Source organism: Hordeum vulgare, chromosome 3H (assembly GCF_904849725.1).
Source record: "Hordeum vulgare subsp. vulgare chromosome 3H, MorexV3_pseudomolecules_assembly, whole genome shotgun sequence".
In the NCBI taxonomy this organism is placed as follows: domain Eukaryota; kingdom Viridiplantae; phylum Streptophyta; class Magnoliopsida; order Poales; family Poaceae; genus Hordeum; species Hordeum vulgare.
Genome location: NC_058520.1, coordinates 552,374,088 through 552,389,576, shown reverse-complemented (window position 1 = coordinate 552,389,576; position 15,489 = coordinate 552,374,088). Strand labels below are relative to the sequence as shown.

General features: G+C 44.9%; 2 protein-coding genes across 4 annotated transcripts; both read left to right on the top strand.

The window, feature by feature from the left end:
- Nucleotides 1-429: 429 nt before the first annotated feature.
- Nucleotides 430-1,077, top strand: LOC123444961 (histone H4). The gene has a single exon (XM_045121857.1). It carries the CDS (start codon nucleotides 511-513, stop codon nucleotides 820-822), a length of 312 nt encoding a protein of 103 aa, XP_044977792.1. The 5' UTR covers nucleotides 430-510; the 3' UTR covers nucleotides 823-1,077.
- Nucleotides 1,078-2,082: 1,005 nt separating this feature from the next.
- On the top strand, nucleotides 2,083-14,981 carry LOC123444960 (SAC3 family protein A-like). 3 transcript variants are annotated; one of them, XM_045121853.1, is made up of 14 exons: nucleotides 2,083-2,461; nucleotides 6,776-7,540; nucleotides 8,081-8,935; nucleotides 9,297-9,395; nucleotides 9,626-9,729; nucleotides 10,450-10,627; nucleotides 10,768-11,235; nucleotides 11,388-11,528; nucleotides 11,991-12,050; nucleotides 13,454-13,584; nucleotides 13,672-13,805; nucleotides 13,907-14,136; nucleotides 14,221-14,338; nucleotides 14,431-14,981. In XM_045121853.1, the coding sequence occupies exons 1-13, from the start codon at nucleotides 2,408-2,410 to the stop codon at nucleotides 14,317-14,319; spliced, it is 3,318 nt and encodes a 1,105-aa protein (XP_044977788.1). In that variant the 5' UTR covers nucleotides 2,083-2,407; the 3' UTR covers nucleotides 14,320-14,338; nucleotides 14,431-14,981. The 3 variants fall into 3 exon arrangements, with proteins under 3 accessions (XP_044977788.1, XP_044977790.1, XP_044977789.1); XM_045121855.1 differs by having other exon boundaries at nucleotides 10,492-10,627; nucleotides 14,221-14,981; XM_045121854.1 differs by having other exon boundaries at nucleotides 14,221-14,981.
- Nucleotides 14,982-15,489: the final 508 nt, after the last annotated feature.

Sequence of the window (15,489 nt, the reverse complement as noted above, 5' to 3'; positions counted from 1 at the left end):
AGCAGTTCATAAACACATCATTGGAAAAAAAGCTTTATAAACACGCTATAATATGTTGAACCGTAACGCAATCAAACGATATCAAAAAACGTGATGTTGCAGTATAAACACTAAATTCAGATTTTAATCATCCCAACTAATACGAAACTAAATCGGTGTCCCCATTATATTTTTCTTCCCATGCCCCCACCAGCCAGAGAGTGACCGCTTTCTTTTCATCCCTATGCAAACTAGACGCGCAAGAATTACAATTTGAAACCGTGACTGCCACGTCACCGATCCATACCCCAGTCCACGGCACGATCCGCGGCATCTTCCGAAAAAGCAGCGTCAGCCGTCCAATCTCCTCTCCATCGAACGGCTCGAGCGTCCTGCGCAACCCCGCTCGGCCTTTATATACCGTCCCTCCCCCGCGTCTCATCTCACTCATCTCTTCCACCCACCAAATCCCCGCTCCAAAATCCCCAAATCCCACCCACTCACCTCCCAAGCCACTCGGAGCAGGCAGCCATGTCGGGGCGCGGCAAGGGCGGCAAGGGGCTCGGCAAGGGCGGCGCGAAGCGCCACCGCAAGGTCCTGCGCGACAACATCCAGGGCATCACCAAGCCGGCGATCCGGAGGCTGGCCCGGAGGGGCGGCGTGAAGCGCATCTCGGGGCTCATCTACGAGGAGACCCGCGGCGTGCTCAAGATCTTCCTCGAGAACGTCATCCGCGACGCCGTCACCTACACCGAGCACGCCCGCCGCAAGACCGTCACCGCCATGGACGTCGTCTACGCGCTCAAGCGCCAGGGCCGCACCCTGTACGGCTTCGGCGGCTGAAGAGCCGCGGCGCTGGCTGACCGTGGCGCACAAGCCCTGGCTCGCGGTCAAGAAACTGCCGGAGGGGAGAAATCTGTAGTTCATCTAGGTCCTGTGCCTTGTATGCTTGGTAGTAGGACCCTATGTTTAGTAGTTTGCTTCCGTGTTCTGAACCTGATGGGCAAATACTGTGTTTGCCGAGTTGTATGGTTCCAGAGTTAACAAAATTGTCCTTCTGTTATGAAATTATGCTACCGACTACGCTGTTCTTGTTTACTACGCATTGTTTTGCGACTAATTGTGCTACCGCGTTAAGCCTGTTGCAAATCCTGTGATGCAATTGTTTTCTGGCCGTCCTGTATTTCTTTTCTTCAGCTGTGTTGGCTGTTGATCCGCGGCTGTCTTCTGCAGATCCCCCAACTCATTGCGTGATTATTTCTGCAAAATCGTGCAGTGCGCAGGTGATAGCGCTGAGCCGATAAGTTCTCTTCGTGCGTTATAATTTCCCTTGCTTTCTCCTGATACCCCGTTTGGGATGCATTGCAGTCTGCAGAACGTTTATCCCTTTTCATCGCTGGTAACCTGGTTATCTCCTGCCTGCGTCTCTGTGAAGAACTTTAATTTTACGGTGTCATATGGCCACAATTTTGCAGATGGTGTCAAATTCGTTTGGATTTGTTTTACGTACGGTAAATCCTGCTTGGGCCAGCCCCCCTCAAAGTCAGTTTAGCTGAATTTTCTGCCCTTTTCGACAAGCCTACTTGTGCTCGTTCCAGTACTGACATTGCCATCGTGCTGCTCTAGGCGTTTATTTTGCCAGGACTCTGGAGATGCGCTTCCAAATCAAACGGACGGCAGAAGTAGTGGACTGATTTGGAAGCCTTTCAGTTTGAGCTTCCTACTAGGGAAGACGTTTGAGGTTCCGCTGGGATTCCTAATTTCCTGGTTGCAAAAAAGGCTTATCGCTCCTTCAATAGAACAAACAAAATGAAAAAGTTGTCTACCTGTTTTCTGAAATGTCCATGAAAAATGTTCTTAAAATTTATAAATGCGCAGTACACGAATTTAAATGTTCAGTATTTTTTTTTGAGCATTTGGGTCTATATATTCTGTTTGACGGGCCGTCTGACGGAACCGGTCCGGGTCCAGGCCCAGGCCCATCTTCTCCCCAAGTGTCCAGTCCCATATTCATTGCTCCCCTACCACAGCACACCAACCCACGACCCAGGACCCGCCAATAAAGCCCACCCACCCACAATTCTTCGCCGCTCCTCGTCGTCGTCGGCGCTTCCCCCTCCCGATTCATCGCCGACCCCCTCTCCTCCCGCGGTCACAGACACCAATCCACTCCGCCGCCCCCCACAACACTTCTCTCCACCAAGCCGCTGCCGGGCCAGCAGAATCTCCCCCGCGTCTCCTCGGCCAATCGCCCCTCGCCCGCCCCACACGCCTCCGGTTCCCCGCGTGCCTCATTTTCGCTTGTCGCGCGCGTCCTGTCGATCCGGCTCTACCCGTCCGTACCAGCGGCGAAACCGGGGGGCTCTGCTCTCTGCTGCGAGCGGCTAGGGTTTCAGCCCGAGCTCCGGGGCTCCGGAGCGCCGGGAGGATGGCGGCTCAGGGAGGCGAGGCGGCTGCCGGATCCGACCCCAAGCCCAACGAGGTATGCTTGCGCCGCCGCTCCTCGTCTCTCAGGAATCCCGAGCTTGGCGGGCCTTTGCTTCCACCCTGTTTTAACCTTTCCCGGGCTTGCACGCGATTCGTTCTGTCCCGGCTATGGCTCGAGAACCGTGAGATGCAGATTGGCCGGGCAGTCGGCTAGGTTGTTAGCTGATTCGCATTATATGGCAGCTTCTGCTCCTGCGCCTTCGCTGAGGGATAGCTAGGTCACCCGGGGCACGCGGATAGCTTGTTCTAGCTGCTGGAGCCTGTGTTTGATATCGAGTTTTGCTATTTTACTGCCTCACAAGTGTAGGAATTTCGACCAGCCTAACAACTGAATTAGTTGATGTAGTGTATTTTGTTTCTGTTCCTTTGCTCATTCACATATACTACATGATATAGCCATCTCGTGATTTAGCCCTCCTGGTAATTAGTCAGTGTGGTAGTACTGTTATAAAGTAAAGTTGTGGAGTACTCAGGGTGTCATCCTTTGGGAAGCTTAATGTCGGCTACCTATCTTTGGATGCTCATGTTTGATGAATTACCTAGAATTGTTTGTGTTCTTGCATGGCAATTGAACATGTCTAACTGGAGCTATCATGGTAGCTGTGATGTTTTAAATGTACCGCTGTTTTATGCTAGCTTCATCTGTCCGGGCAATGTATGGTGACCAGTTTTTTGTAACTGATGTTATCCGATGCTAGTGGTAGTTTGTAAATGGGCATTACCCGGATTTTAGTGCTTGAACTCTCGGACCGGAGGCGGTGGAGCAGGATTAAGCTAGGGTCAGGAACTTTGCACTCGGGCCGTGGGGCACACGCTAGGGCTAGGGCTGGAAGCCCTAGGTGCTGGGTGTGTGCTGGAGGAGGCTAGGGCGTTCTGGAGCAAATAAAAGATGAATTTCTTCCAGTTCTTTGGTTTGATTGATCCGCCCCCAATTCTGATTAGGAATACTACTCAAGTTGGGCTCTTTCCTAATTTGAAAACATGCTTTGAATCTTTGAAGCAGGTTTGCCTTCCTCTTACCTTGTCGCAGTTTCTAGATTTGTTGTGGCTGCAACGAGTTCTGGCCGCAGACACGCAACGCTTACATGTATACACATAACACTGGAAGATGGGCTCAAAGAGCTATGGATGAAACCCCTGATCTATGACCTTATCAATATGCTATAGGTGTCTGAGAGCCTGTGTTGTAATTAGTTATTACCTAGGTCAAGGAGTATTTGTAACTTGCTAGCTGGTATTGATTGCTAAGATCAACGATCTATCGATGAAACCCTGAGCTGTGACCATCTAGTTGCCCTGATATGGATGGTGATTTGGATTCGGTGGTTCAAAAAATTTCCACAACCAAGATATGATGAATCAATGGTCTGCTGGTATATACATTTGAAAATATAAAAGCAATGGGGACCACAGTAGACTCAGAAGGAGGTGGCGTCCAGACTCCAAGAAGTGGTATTGAGAGAGAGGGAGTAGGGATGACAATGGGGTCCCATTCTCCAATCAATGATGGAGATGGGGACTCCGCCCATGTGAACCTAGATTTACAGCAGGATAATTACGGTTCGAAGATAGCCAGTTGGCCCCGAAGCACTGGACTGATCCAGTCGCCGGAAAGGGACCTAGAAGTGCTACTACTATATCAAACTACACTTGGCTCTACACATTTACAGAGCGTACCCCTGTCCAGTGTCTGGCCGGACGTTGGGGGCTTCAGCTGTTGACTCGTTATCCCCATCTCAGCCCAGGCTAACGGAACCTGACTTATTAAGGGGAGAGAGTGGAGCCTATTGAAGCACTCTTGAGAGTAAGATCCTTGGCTCATATTCCAGAGATACCATAACAAAAAGCTCCGCCGGACTGCTAGGAATTGGGTAGACATAGGTTGAGAAGTGAGAATAACTAGAGAGAGCAGATTACTGTTCTTGCTTGCCTCCTTACAATATGGATAGTTGGATACATCCCTTATATAGACATTCGAGGATGGTTACCTTTCACTGAACAGTAATTCCAGCTTGCGAAAGCTGAATCCTCATCCCTATCTAGCGTAACTTGACTCCCAAGGCAAAGTCTCTTGTTAATAAATTCCCTCTGTCCCTATTTACTCCCTCCGTCACAGTTTAAAAGGCGCGCATGAGCGATCTCTGGAACCAAGATGAATCTTGATTGACTCTAATTTTCTTTGCAAGTGCTCACACAATAACCACACGGTGCCTAGTTATTTGAGAAGATAATGCACAGTAACTCACACAACCACTAAACGAGGAGTCCTCGTGCATGGAGCCTTTCCATCCCACATGCACGCCCAGCGTTCCCACTATGCACGCAGCCTACTGGTACTCCTAATTAACCAAGTAGTAAATGTCACGTGCCTTAATCCTCTTCTATTCTGGAAATGCATGTAAACGGAACCGCGCCTTCTAAACTGTGACGGAGGGAGTGCATGGTGACCTTGTTCTCGTGATTAAACCTTGACCATCATTTTCACCAACAGTATATTAATTATATCATTATATGTCATAAACATTATACTGTTTGAAACCACTCTTTAATGTGAATTGGATGGTACAACTTTTATGACACACACGTTTTGTGGGTGAAGTTGAACCTCAAAATACGTGTGCCATGTAAATAGGGACAGAGGGAGTACCTAAGGCTAGGTTGGATATATCTAAGATAAAACTCCTAGCTTGACACAGACTCTTCTAACAAACTCCCCTCTCTATATTTGTCTACAACACATGCACAGTAAGTACAGTATGCGGTGGTATATGTAATGCAGCAAAAAAAAAAAAACTGTCCCACTCGCTCACACAGCTTCCACCTTCCCTATTAGCCACATACTCTAGTCACTTCCTCCATCAGTATTGAGTACCGCATCTGATACCCAGTACCCGCCAACTTGATGAAGTATCAAGGCGACATAGGTGACCACATGGACTTGGATTAGGATACCCTTTTGATGGCAAGTTCATTGGGTGATTTGTTCTCTATAATGCATGGTGGGCCACAATTGTTGGTATTGGTTTGTGTTGTCAAGGCATGTATTTTCTGTGTCATGAGGTCATGGTTTTGGCCATACTTGTGAAGGTTTAACATTTGGGTTGTCCATTTGTAAAGCAACTGAGTTTTTCTTAAGCACAAGTCACATTTTTTAATTATTATCCATTGCATCAACATCCAATTATATAGTTAGTGTCTCGAGAAAAAAAAGTTCAGCTTGTAAATAGCAAAAATCTCTGAACGCTTGTGTTTAGTTGTTAAGCAATGTTGCTCGAACTGCAGTTTGCAGCTAGTTAATGCTATTGTTTTGCTATTTATGTATATTAGTTAATTGATGTGGAGTGTCTCATTGATGCTGTTACTCACCTTTTTGTGAGGAATCACTCATTTGCTTTATTACATTAGCCATCTAGATCTCTCTCTCTCTCTCTCTCTCTCTCTCTCTGTCTCTCTGCATATCTTTTCATCGAAATTTGCCACATCAGCAGGGAATTCTGCCTTACATAGGCAAGAAGGTGCATCCTATAAATACACTGGGCCATAACATGCACTAATCTGTTGAAATTTGAATAAGGATTCAATATCATTTTCTTTCACATCGTCCAGATAACTAGCCATGGACAGGGGTGTGTGAAAGCTTGCTATCCATGTACCAGAACCATGAGTTGGTCGCGAGATCTTATGGGTTTCACCTCTAGCCTACCCCAACTTGTTTGGGACTAAAAGGCTTTGGTGTTGTTGTTGTTGGTCATGCATTATTGATGAGTATCACTTGCTATGCTGGCAAATGGCTAATGCCTTTATGGTTCCTTCCAGACTTCTACCACTGGATTTAATATCTTCACCCCAGTAAAGAAACCACTTGGCAGTAATGGTCCGCTCATTTTGGGATCATATGCCAACCGTCCGATCTGCTATTGATGGCTGGCTGAGGTTGAGCTTGTATTGCTCATTGCCCACTGAAACCTCTTTTGCAAAAACACCCCATTCTTCCTTAAATTTCATGGGAAGACCAAGCAACATCCTGATTCAATTAAATAATTATTAGTCTTGTAAACTTGTAGTATATATATTTCTTAGTTCTTAGCAATGTGCAGATTCCTTACTAGCCTTTTCTGTTCTTTTTTCAAATCGCTGCTGCCTAGGACCTAATATGGCTTGGTGTCTGGTAGGTGTCAGCTAGGTGGAGCAGTGGTGCCTAGTGTGTAGCCGTCACCTTTTAGAACACTGATTGTAGGTTGATGATATGTGTTTTGCTCATGATCCATAATTATGATCTGACAATATGATTGGTCTCGCTAAATGACAGAGCTGGAGCGTAGAGCAGCCAAGTTCATCTCAGTACCAACCTTCAGCATCTGGTCATCATGCGTGGTCTTCTTCAAGTGGGGCTTCCTGGAACTATTCAGTGGACAATTCAAACCAAAGTGCAGTTTATTACGATCCACAAAGGGATGTCTCAGTTTCAGGAGCTCCTCAAAATGTGCCAAGCGGTGCACCTCATGTGACTCAACCGGCTCTGGGCACAACTGATGCAACCAATACTTATGCACCTTACTCAAATTCTGTTCAACCTGGCTACAGTGCTGCACATTATCCAAATTATTACTATAACTATCCACAACCTGCAAACGATTCTTCTGTTCACCAAGGAGTAGATCAAAGTTCAGGTGCTGCATATCAGCCTCTTACTTCATTTCCAAATTCAGGATCTTACGTTGGTCCTACAAGTAACACATATTATAATGCTGGTGCTGATCAGACTGTGCAAGCATATGCTACCAACAACTATTATTATCAAAACAAGGCCTGGTCTGGAGGAAGTTCTGGAGATGTGCACACCCAGACATATCAGACTTACACTCCATCAGATACTAATGCTGCCCAAAGTTCTTTTTATCCCCAACAGTACAACCAGTGGTCTAATTATTATGACCAGTCTGCACCAAACTCCGGTGGCTTTGCAGTTGCTGGCAACAGTGATTCTGGTTATGCATATCCCAGCACCCAGCCGCCTCCACCGGGCACTACCCAACGGAAAAATGATGCCGTTGCACCCACTGCACCTTCCCAGGTATTATTATCAGTTCTGCTTTCTTATTTTGAAGAATTTGATCACATTTTGCATTATTTTGTGTGCAACTCTGGAATGTCCATGTAGCTTTTCATGGGCAATGTTTTTTTTTCTTTCTAAACATCGCTTTGTGCAACTGCCTATGGTAATATGGTTGATACATTTTCATACTACATATATTCCATTTTGTAGATATCAGTATATTTTTCTCTATATAGACTTGGTCAAACAAAGAGAAGTTTGACTTAACAAAAGCTAGAGCTTCAGTTAATTTGGAATGGAGAGAGTATGTAACAGTGAAGCTACTTTTTTCTAGCTACTTGAAACCTTGCATTGGATGACAAATGAGGCAGCATTTAACTTCTAATACGTCCATAAAATATTACTGGAACCTGTGATACCTCTTTCATTTGACGGTTTTGTTGCATGTGTTAAATTTTATCTGCATCAATGACCATGATGAGAACTCTTCTTTTGGAAGGGCAGTTTGCCATGTTTCTTATGCATACCATCTTTTGAGTAGCAAATTTTTGTGGACAGGCAGCGGGAGTCACAGGGTTTCAAAGCCAGCACGTCAACCAGGCACCAGGCGCCCCAGCGTTTCAAAGCCAGCACGTCAACCAGGCACCAGGGGCCCCAGGGTTTCAAAGCCAGCACGTCAACCAGGCACCAGGCGCCCCAGGGTTTCAAAGCCAGCACGTCAACCAGGCACCAGGCGCCCCAGGGTTTCAAAGCCAGCACGTCAACCAGGCACCAGGCGCCCCAGGGTTTCAAAGCCAGCACGTCAACCAGGCACCAGGTGGCCCAGGGTTTCAAAGCCAACACGCCAACCCAGCACCAGGTGTCCCAGGATATCAAAGCCAGCACGTCAACCCGTCACCAGACGCTCCAGGGTTTCAAAACCAGCATGTCAATCCGGCACCAGTCACACCAGAGTTTCAAAGCCAGCACGTGAACCAGGCACCAGTCAACCCAGGTTATGAAAACCCCTATGCTAATAAGACAGCTGCTGTCTCAGGGTTTCAGAACCATTATGTCAACCAGGCACCTGCTTACCAACAAAACTCTACAAGTCATAGTCAGTTACCATTAAGTAACCAACGAGATCAACAGAAAGCTTTGCATGCACAAGGTCAAAGCTCAAATGTTTATTCAGTCAATCATGTTAATGAAAACTCTCAACCAACTTTGCAGGGTTTTGCAAAAACAGTTGCCAGTGTAAATAAAGTACACATTCCAACAAACCCTCGAATAGCTCCAGTTTTCCCAATGTCAATGCCCCAAACTGGGAAGAAATTAGAAGTTGATTCATCGCTAAAACCTGCTTATGTTGGTGTTTCCATGCCCAAAAATGATGTGAATGCAGCTCAAGATGGTCATGGAGCTGCAATTCAGGTGAGACTTTATATTCTGGTTACTCCGTTCTTTTTGTTGAGCACTGATATCCGATGATGATATAATTATACAGCCAAGCCAATGGGGTCCTTACTCCTCCAGGCACATGAACCAACCATATGGGAGTGTGAACATGCTAAAACTGAAATGCTAGTTTAGACCAGTACAATTATTGAATTAGGATTTGTACATTACAGTCCAGAGCCCAGACTCCAATAGAAGTGCCTAGATTCAAACCTTTCAAGTTAAGATTCGATAAATAATCCTGTAACACACCTGATGTCATATATTGGTGTTCATCCCATTCTTGACAACTTTGCACTAACCATCATTCTATTTTATATTATTTTGTGCTGTCCAGGGATCATTCCCTGTTTCACTTTGTACTTATGTCGAGCGGAATCTTTCCCGTTGCAAGGATGATGCCCAGAGATCTGCCACCCAAAGCATCATGAAGGAGGTTCAGTAATCCATTTTTCTTTTTCTTTTTATCATTGTCTTTGCTTCTGCTTTCCTGAGTATTTGTTATAGAGTATGACCCTTGGTTCATGGGATGTTCAATAAAATTTACAAAATAAGACCTTCAGTTTATTTTGATTGTTCCTTATTTAATTGTATTTTCATTCCATATCCTGGTAAGTTTAATAAAAGGTTGTTAACTTCCACAATTTTTTCTTCCTATAATATCAGATGATCACCAAGGCAACTGCTGATGGGACCCTTCATACTAAGAATTGGGACATCGAGCCATTATTAGCTTTGCCAGAAAATGCTAAAGGCACAAATATGACAAGGTAACCTTTTCCTTTATAGGACGATACTGCACCAACCAGCAATCGTATACGAATGACCACCATTCTTTTTTTATGTAAAAAGGGTAACGTGCTTTGCTTTGTCCAGCATGAATGGAGTTCGAATTTGAATTCCACATTTTTCCCTCAACACTTAACTTAAAACTTGGTGAAAAACAACTCTTTGTCCGGCGTGAATGGGATTTCACATTTTCCTTAACATTTAAACCTAAAAATTTGGTGAAAACTAATAACTGAAATAACTTTACCAGCATCACGGGCAATAGTTACTAAAAGTAATTTCTTTTCCGTAGTGACTATCCTATCACAACTATAAGTAGAAAAAAGTGGAGAAACAAGATAACTTACATGGCTTTGGATTGCAAATTCAGCGTGATAACAGAGTGGACGGGCCATTTGCCATCTTAAGCAGCTCAGGTGCATAATTGGTTACCCAAAGAAAAGCATGACACTTTTTGGGGTTGGTACAGTGGACTCTTTAATCTGTTATATTTGTTCTTGGGAGGGCTATACTCCTTCCTGGGAACTGGAATACGGAAAAGATTGTGGGGGAAGACTTCAGCTTTCAGTATGAAAGACACTCATGTTTCCCTGAGAAACACCTCGAGCGTAGGGAGGACTTAAGATTATAGTAGTAAAGCTGAAGCTCTCCCTTAGAGGGCTCATCGGTTAACTAGTCTTGTTTTTTTAATCCTTTGGCAGCAACGCAAAGGATTCAAGTCCCTTCTCCTTTTCAACATCTAGGAGGAGCCCGAGTAGACGCACGAAAAGTAGGTGGGAGCCTGTTGCAGAGGAAAAAGTAACTAACAAGGTGGAAGTTATTTCAAAAGAGCCAGCAAAAAGTAATGCCTGCACTACTTGGGAAAATACTAGGAGAACGGTAATGCCCTCAGATGGGTTAACATTACTTACATGCCTTCCATTCTGGAATTTTTTAATTTGAATATGACCATCACCCTAGGTTTGTTTTGTTTACTCAAATTCTCTTCTTGGGGAAATACTTGGTTTTATATTTCACAGGGCAACACTTGGAATCTTGGAAACTTTGTCCAGTCGCGTCAGACTCCTCCAAGCCAATGGAATCAGAGGCCCTCTAAAAAGCAGCGGATTGGTGGTAATGCGAATCTAACAAAAAATGGGAATGCTTCAAGTGACAGTGACAAGGAGCAGGATCTTACGAAATATTATGCCAGTTCAATTGCACTAACAAATTCACCGGAGGAGAAGAAGCGACGCGAGCATAGATCTAAGCGATTTGAACGTGGTCAGGGTGCATCATCAAAATCTACGAGTTCCATACCGCATAAGAATGGAGCAGCTAATGTACACACAAGGGGAGCCATTTCAATGCTTAACAATAGAGGTAATGGAGATGGTGCTAGCTTGGCGGTGGAGGACTTCGACTGGGATGCACTTACAATTAAGGGAACATGTCAGGAAATCGAGAAACGATATCTGCGCCTTACATCCGCACCTGATCCAGCCACTGTGAGGATGCTTTGCTAATTGTTTTGTAAACTGTAGGCTTGGAAAACATTATTGTTGATACAAAAATCAGATTACAAAAACTAGATTTAGAGACAATTATGCCTTGTTGCTGTTTTCTTGCTTTAGCTTTCTTATTATCACATCTTGTGCAGGTAAGGCCAGAAGATGTCTTGGAGAAAGCTCTTCACATGGTTGAAACATCTGAGAAGAACTACCTCTATAAATGTGATCAACTGAAATCTATTAGGCAAGACCTTACTGTTCAGAGGATTCAGAACGAGCTGACTGTCAAGGTATTCCTTGATAACAACCTCTCATTATGGTATACTGCATTTTAGTAGTGATATTCAGTTGTATCACACTGTTTTTCATGGGGGCATCAGTCTGTTTTGTCCAAAACTATTTACTCCCTCCGTCCACGAATAAGTCTACGTCCGGCATACAAAATTTGCCCATAAAAGAGCGTACTTCTTTTTCCCAATGCACATTGAAGTAGAAAAAAATGCTTCTCCCTCATCACACGGTTATCAAGACCAATAATATTCAACACATGGTCTTCTCACTTTCTACATGGACTTAGCTCGTTGGGGGGTGAGGAAATTAAAGAGAGATGGTGGCTTGCACCTTCCCGATGCATTTTGTACTCCACTCCAAAGTTTGTCCTAAAATTTCTATATGTACACTTCTTCGTGGACGGAGGCAGTACTTTTTCCTTCTGTATAACTTCTGTATTGATTGTTTCATTCCTGTTTCAGGTTTATGAAACTCATGCACGCTTAGCACTTCAAGCTGGAGATTTGTCCGAATATAATCAGGTTCACTTAACTTGTTCTGGTTCATCTTATTGCTGAAACAAGTAAAGCAATCATATTTCATTTTCTAGTTTCTGAATAGAATAAAGAAGAAAAAATGGGTCACTGATGATGATATTCTTAATAGCAGAACGAGGCTGGGGGGGACCTTAGGGTGTATTTGGTTTGAGAACCAAGTAGAATGGAATGTCATGGTTCCATTCCACTGGAATGGGTCGATTCCATTATTGTGTTTCGTGTGTGTTAAAAGATGGAATAGAATGGTACCATCCTAATGTTTGGTTGGAGGTATAGGATGGAATCAATTTAGCTCCAATTATTTTTTGCAGGGGAAAGATGGGGTTATCTCATATGCGTGTGTAAACTAGAGTAATAACAACTCATTTGTATTTTCACAGTATTTTGCATAGCACTCACATGGCAAAAAGAGATCAATTGTTGTAAAAACATAATAATTGCCACATGTCTGGACACTAACAGGAACCACGACTGCTAAAACGTTGCATCTAGCACTAACAGATAAGGACGGAAGGATTAGCTTCAGCTATACACAGCAAATGAACTGGTTTGAGACGCTGATGGAGTGTGGACGCACATCCAGACGAGGGACTCGGATAAAGGGGTTGGCGCCCAGGCTGAGTTTAGTCGCGAGCGCGTGCCTCTAGTCGCGCCTGCGCTCGCCTCTAGCCACCGCCGGCGCTGCCGAGATGAGAGGGAGTCAGGGAATGGGTACTCCCGCTGCTTGCTTGCCGTAGCAGCCGCCCGCCACCCCTGCTCCTCTTTGGTCCACGACCCCATCTGCTTCTGTTGCTGTGGCGCAGATCGAGAGAGCGACGAGGGAGGGAAGCGGGACAGATTGAGAAAAGGAGAGGCGCCGTCAAAGAAGAGAGGGAGAGGCGTTGTGGGGAAGATGAGAGCGAGACTCGGTTCCACGTGGTTTCTCTGATTTGGAGGTACGGGCATGTTCCGGATCTTGGTCGAATATTTGCTCCCGGGGAACGAGTGGGTTCTGGTTCTACTTGTCAACCAAACGCAGGAACGGGGTCCAGGTATGGGTTGGACCCGTTACATCCCAGCCCATGATGGAAACCAAACACGCTCTTAGTCTCCGCCATGGTGGAACATCCTTCGGAATCCTTGTGCAAATTTTCTTTGGAATCCTTGCACAAATTTCCTTTTGAATCCACCCCTCGTCGTTAGCTTTTAGTTACGCCCATGCGAGTTCTTTTACAAAAACATATAGCCTTATTTGCAATTGTTATAGTAATGTAGGATATTTTCTTTACTGTCTTCTGAAACCGGTAGCTCTATTCTTACTTGGTAATATGTAGTGATGATCCAGTTCCTGAAAGAGAATGAAATCAACAGCCTATTTTCTTTAATGATTATTTTTTGCAACTTGGCAGTGCCAGTCGCAGCTGACGAGGTTATATGGCGAAGGAATCCCAGGCTGTTATCTCGAGTTCTCCGCTTACAACTTGTTGTGTGTCATGTTACACTCTAATAACAAAAGAGACTTGCTTTCATCCATGGCAAGGTATATATATTGAATAATATAAGTGCATAGATAAAATGGTAATTTCGTTGCTACATTGGCCATATTTGATGCATCTGTTATTCTCAGCTTGCCAAAGGAGGCCAGGCTAGACGAAACAGTCAAGCATGCACTTGCAGTTCATTCTGCTGTTTCATCTGGAAACTATGTCATGTTCTTTAAATTATACAAGAAGGCACCTGGCTTGAACTCATGTCTTATGGGTAAAAGATGATATTTCCTTCACTTGACATTCTTTTGTCAATTTAGACATTAACTTTCTCGTTAAGATGATGCTTGCCTACTTACGCTATTTGCTCTGCAGACCTCTATGTTGAGCGGATGCGTTTTGAGGCAATAAAATGCATGTCGAAATCTTATCGGCCAAATTTGCCTGTGAGATATGTTACACGAGTTTTGGGATTCACAAGAGTTGACGTACTTTGTGAGGCTAACGTAGCTGATGGATTGGAAGAATGTGAGGAATGGTTAAAAGCACATGGTGCCGTTCTTGCAGTGGATGAAAATAGCGGGGAATTACAGATAGACACAAAGGTAAACCTTGCGCCTGGTTTATGTAGCGTGTTTGTGTTATCTTATGGTCTATGAAACATTATGCTATTTCTTTATGCTTGACAGGTTTCTTCTGCTTCTCTATACATGCCGGAGCCTGATAACGCTGTTTCACACGGTGATGCATCTCTTGCTGTAGATGATTTTTTGGCGCGGGCATCATAAAGAATGCCATGGTGATTGGGTGAGCAACTTTTACCCTTTTGGCAGTGAGCTTTGATGCACTGCGATATTACATATTGCCAATGCCAGTAGAGGAATACTATATTAATGCAGGACATGCACATGAAATGGACCGTGGATGAAGGGTATTGCAACGAATTGGCTTCACCAACAGCTGCAGTACGTGAGTAGGCGACATTTTGGTAGCCTCACATTGTGCTCTAATGCCGTTGGATCCATTGGCAAGTTTTGATAAAGCTATAAATCTCCAGCTCTGTGGGTCCCGTATCACAATCAAAATTATGGGCAGCACTAACAGATATGAATCACCTGGTAAAAGTTATATAGAGGTCCGAGCATTGCTTTTGTACTGCCTGCTAGACATAAGCATATGTTGGTGAAAATATGGTCGACCCAGTTCAGTGTATTGTACAATTTTTGTTCACATAGGTGTTGCTTGACGTCAGTTTCCATCAAATTCGATGGTACTGATGTTTGGAAATTTTGTTCCCTCATTTTCCTCAGGAGAAGTCACGCTTCTCAGGGTCAGAACTTGTGGTAAGAGCGACTAATGTTTCATTTTCTGTTACCATCATGTAGTAGTGCACTGTTGTAAACTGCAGAAGGATGGATATGATATGCAAATGTTTTTGTTCAGAGTTGGATGATTCTGCATCATATACTACTGTATATCTACTGTATATCTGTCGTAAGCTTGTGCCTTTAATATCCGTCGGCCTTTCCAAACGGTACTATGATACCGAGAGAAAAGGTGAGTGGTCTGCATGTGGTTCTGGTAATCTTTCGTCACAAGAATCCTCGCGGACATCACATGAAATGAAAAAAAAGTGTTGCTGGCTCGCCATTCTTATTTCGACGTAACCCAACTAATTGCGACACGCGCCATTAACCCATGGCACGGCCGGATTGTACTCGTTCCCGTCGGCACTTTCAACACACGAATCCCACTGGCATCATGATCCGGTCCGGGCAGCAACGAATCGGCGCGTGCTTTGGATGGCCGAGTAAATGCCGTACGTAACGGTGGAGCACGGTGACGCGGCCGGGCGTGGGCAACGGATCTCGTTGACACACCACACCCCGGGCTTCCTCGTTGACAGGGGAGAGCCCTTCCTCTCCTCCGTCGCCGCACGCGCGGGACGTCTCCTCCTC

Coding starts and splice junctions, on each gene's coding strand:
- LOC123444961 (XM_045121857.1), top strand. CDS start 511: ATGTCGGGGCGCGGCAAGGGCGGCAAGGGGCTCGGCAAGGGCGGCGCG.
- LOC123444960 (XM_045121853.1), top strand. CDS start 2,408: ATGGCGGCTCAGGGAGGCGAGGCGGCTGCCGGATCCGACCCCAAGCCC. Junction 2,462..6,775: donor CCGACCCCAAGCCCAACGAG/GTATGCTTGCGC, acceptor GCTAAATGACAG/AGCTGGAGCGTAGAGCAGCC. Junction 13,585..13,671: donor TTGCTTTCATCCATGGCAAG/GTATATATATTG, acceptor TGTTATTCTCAG/CTTGCCAAAGGAGGCCAGGC.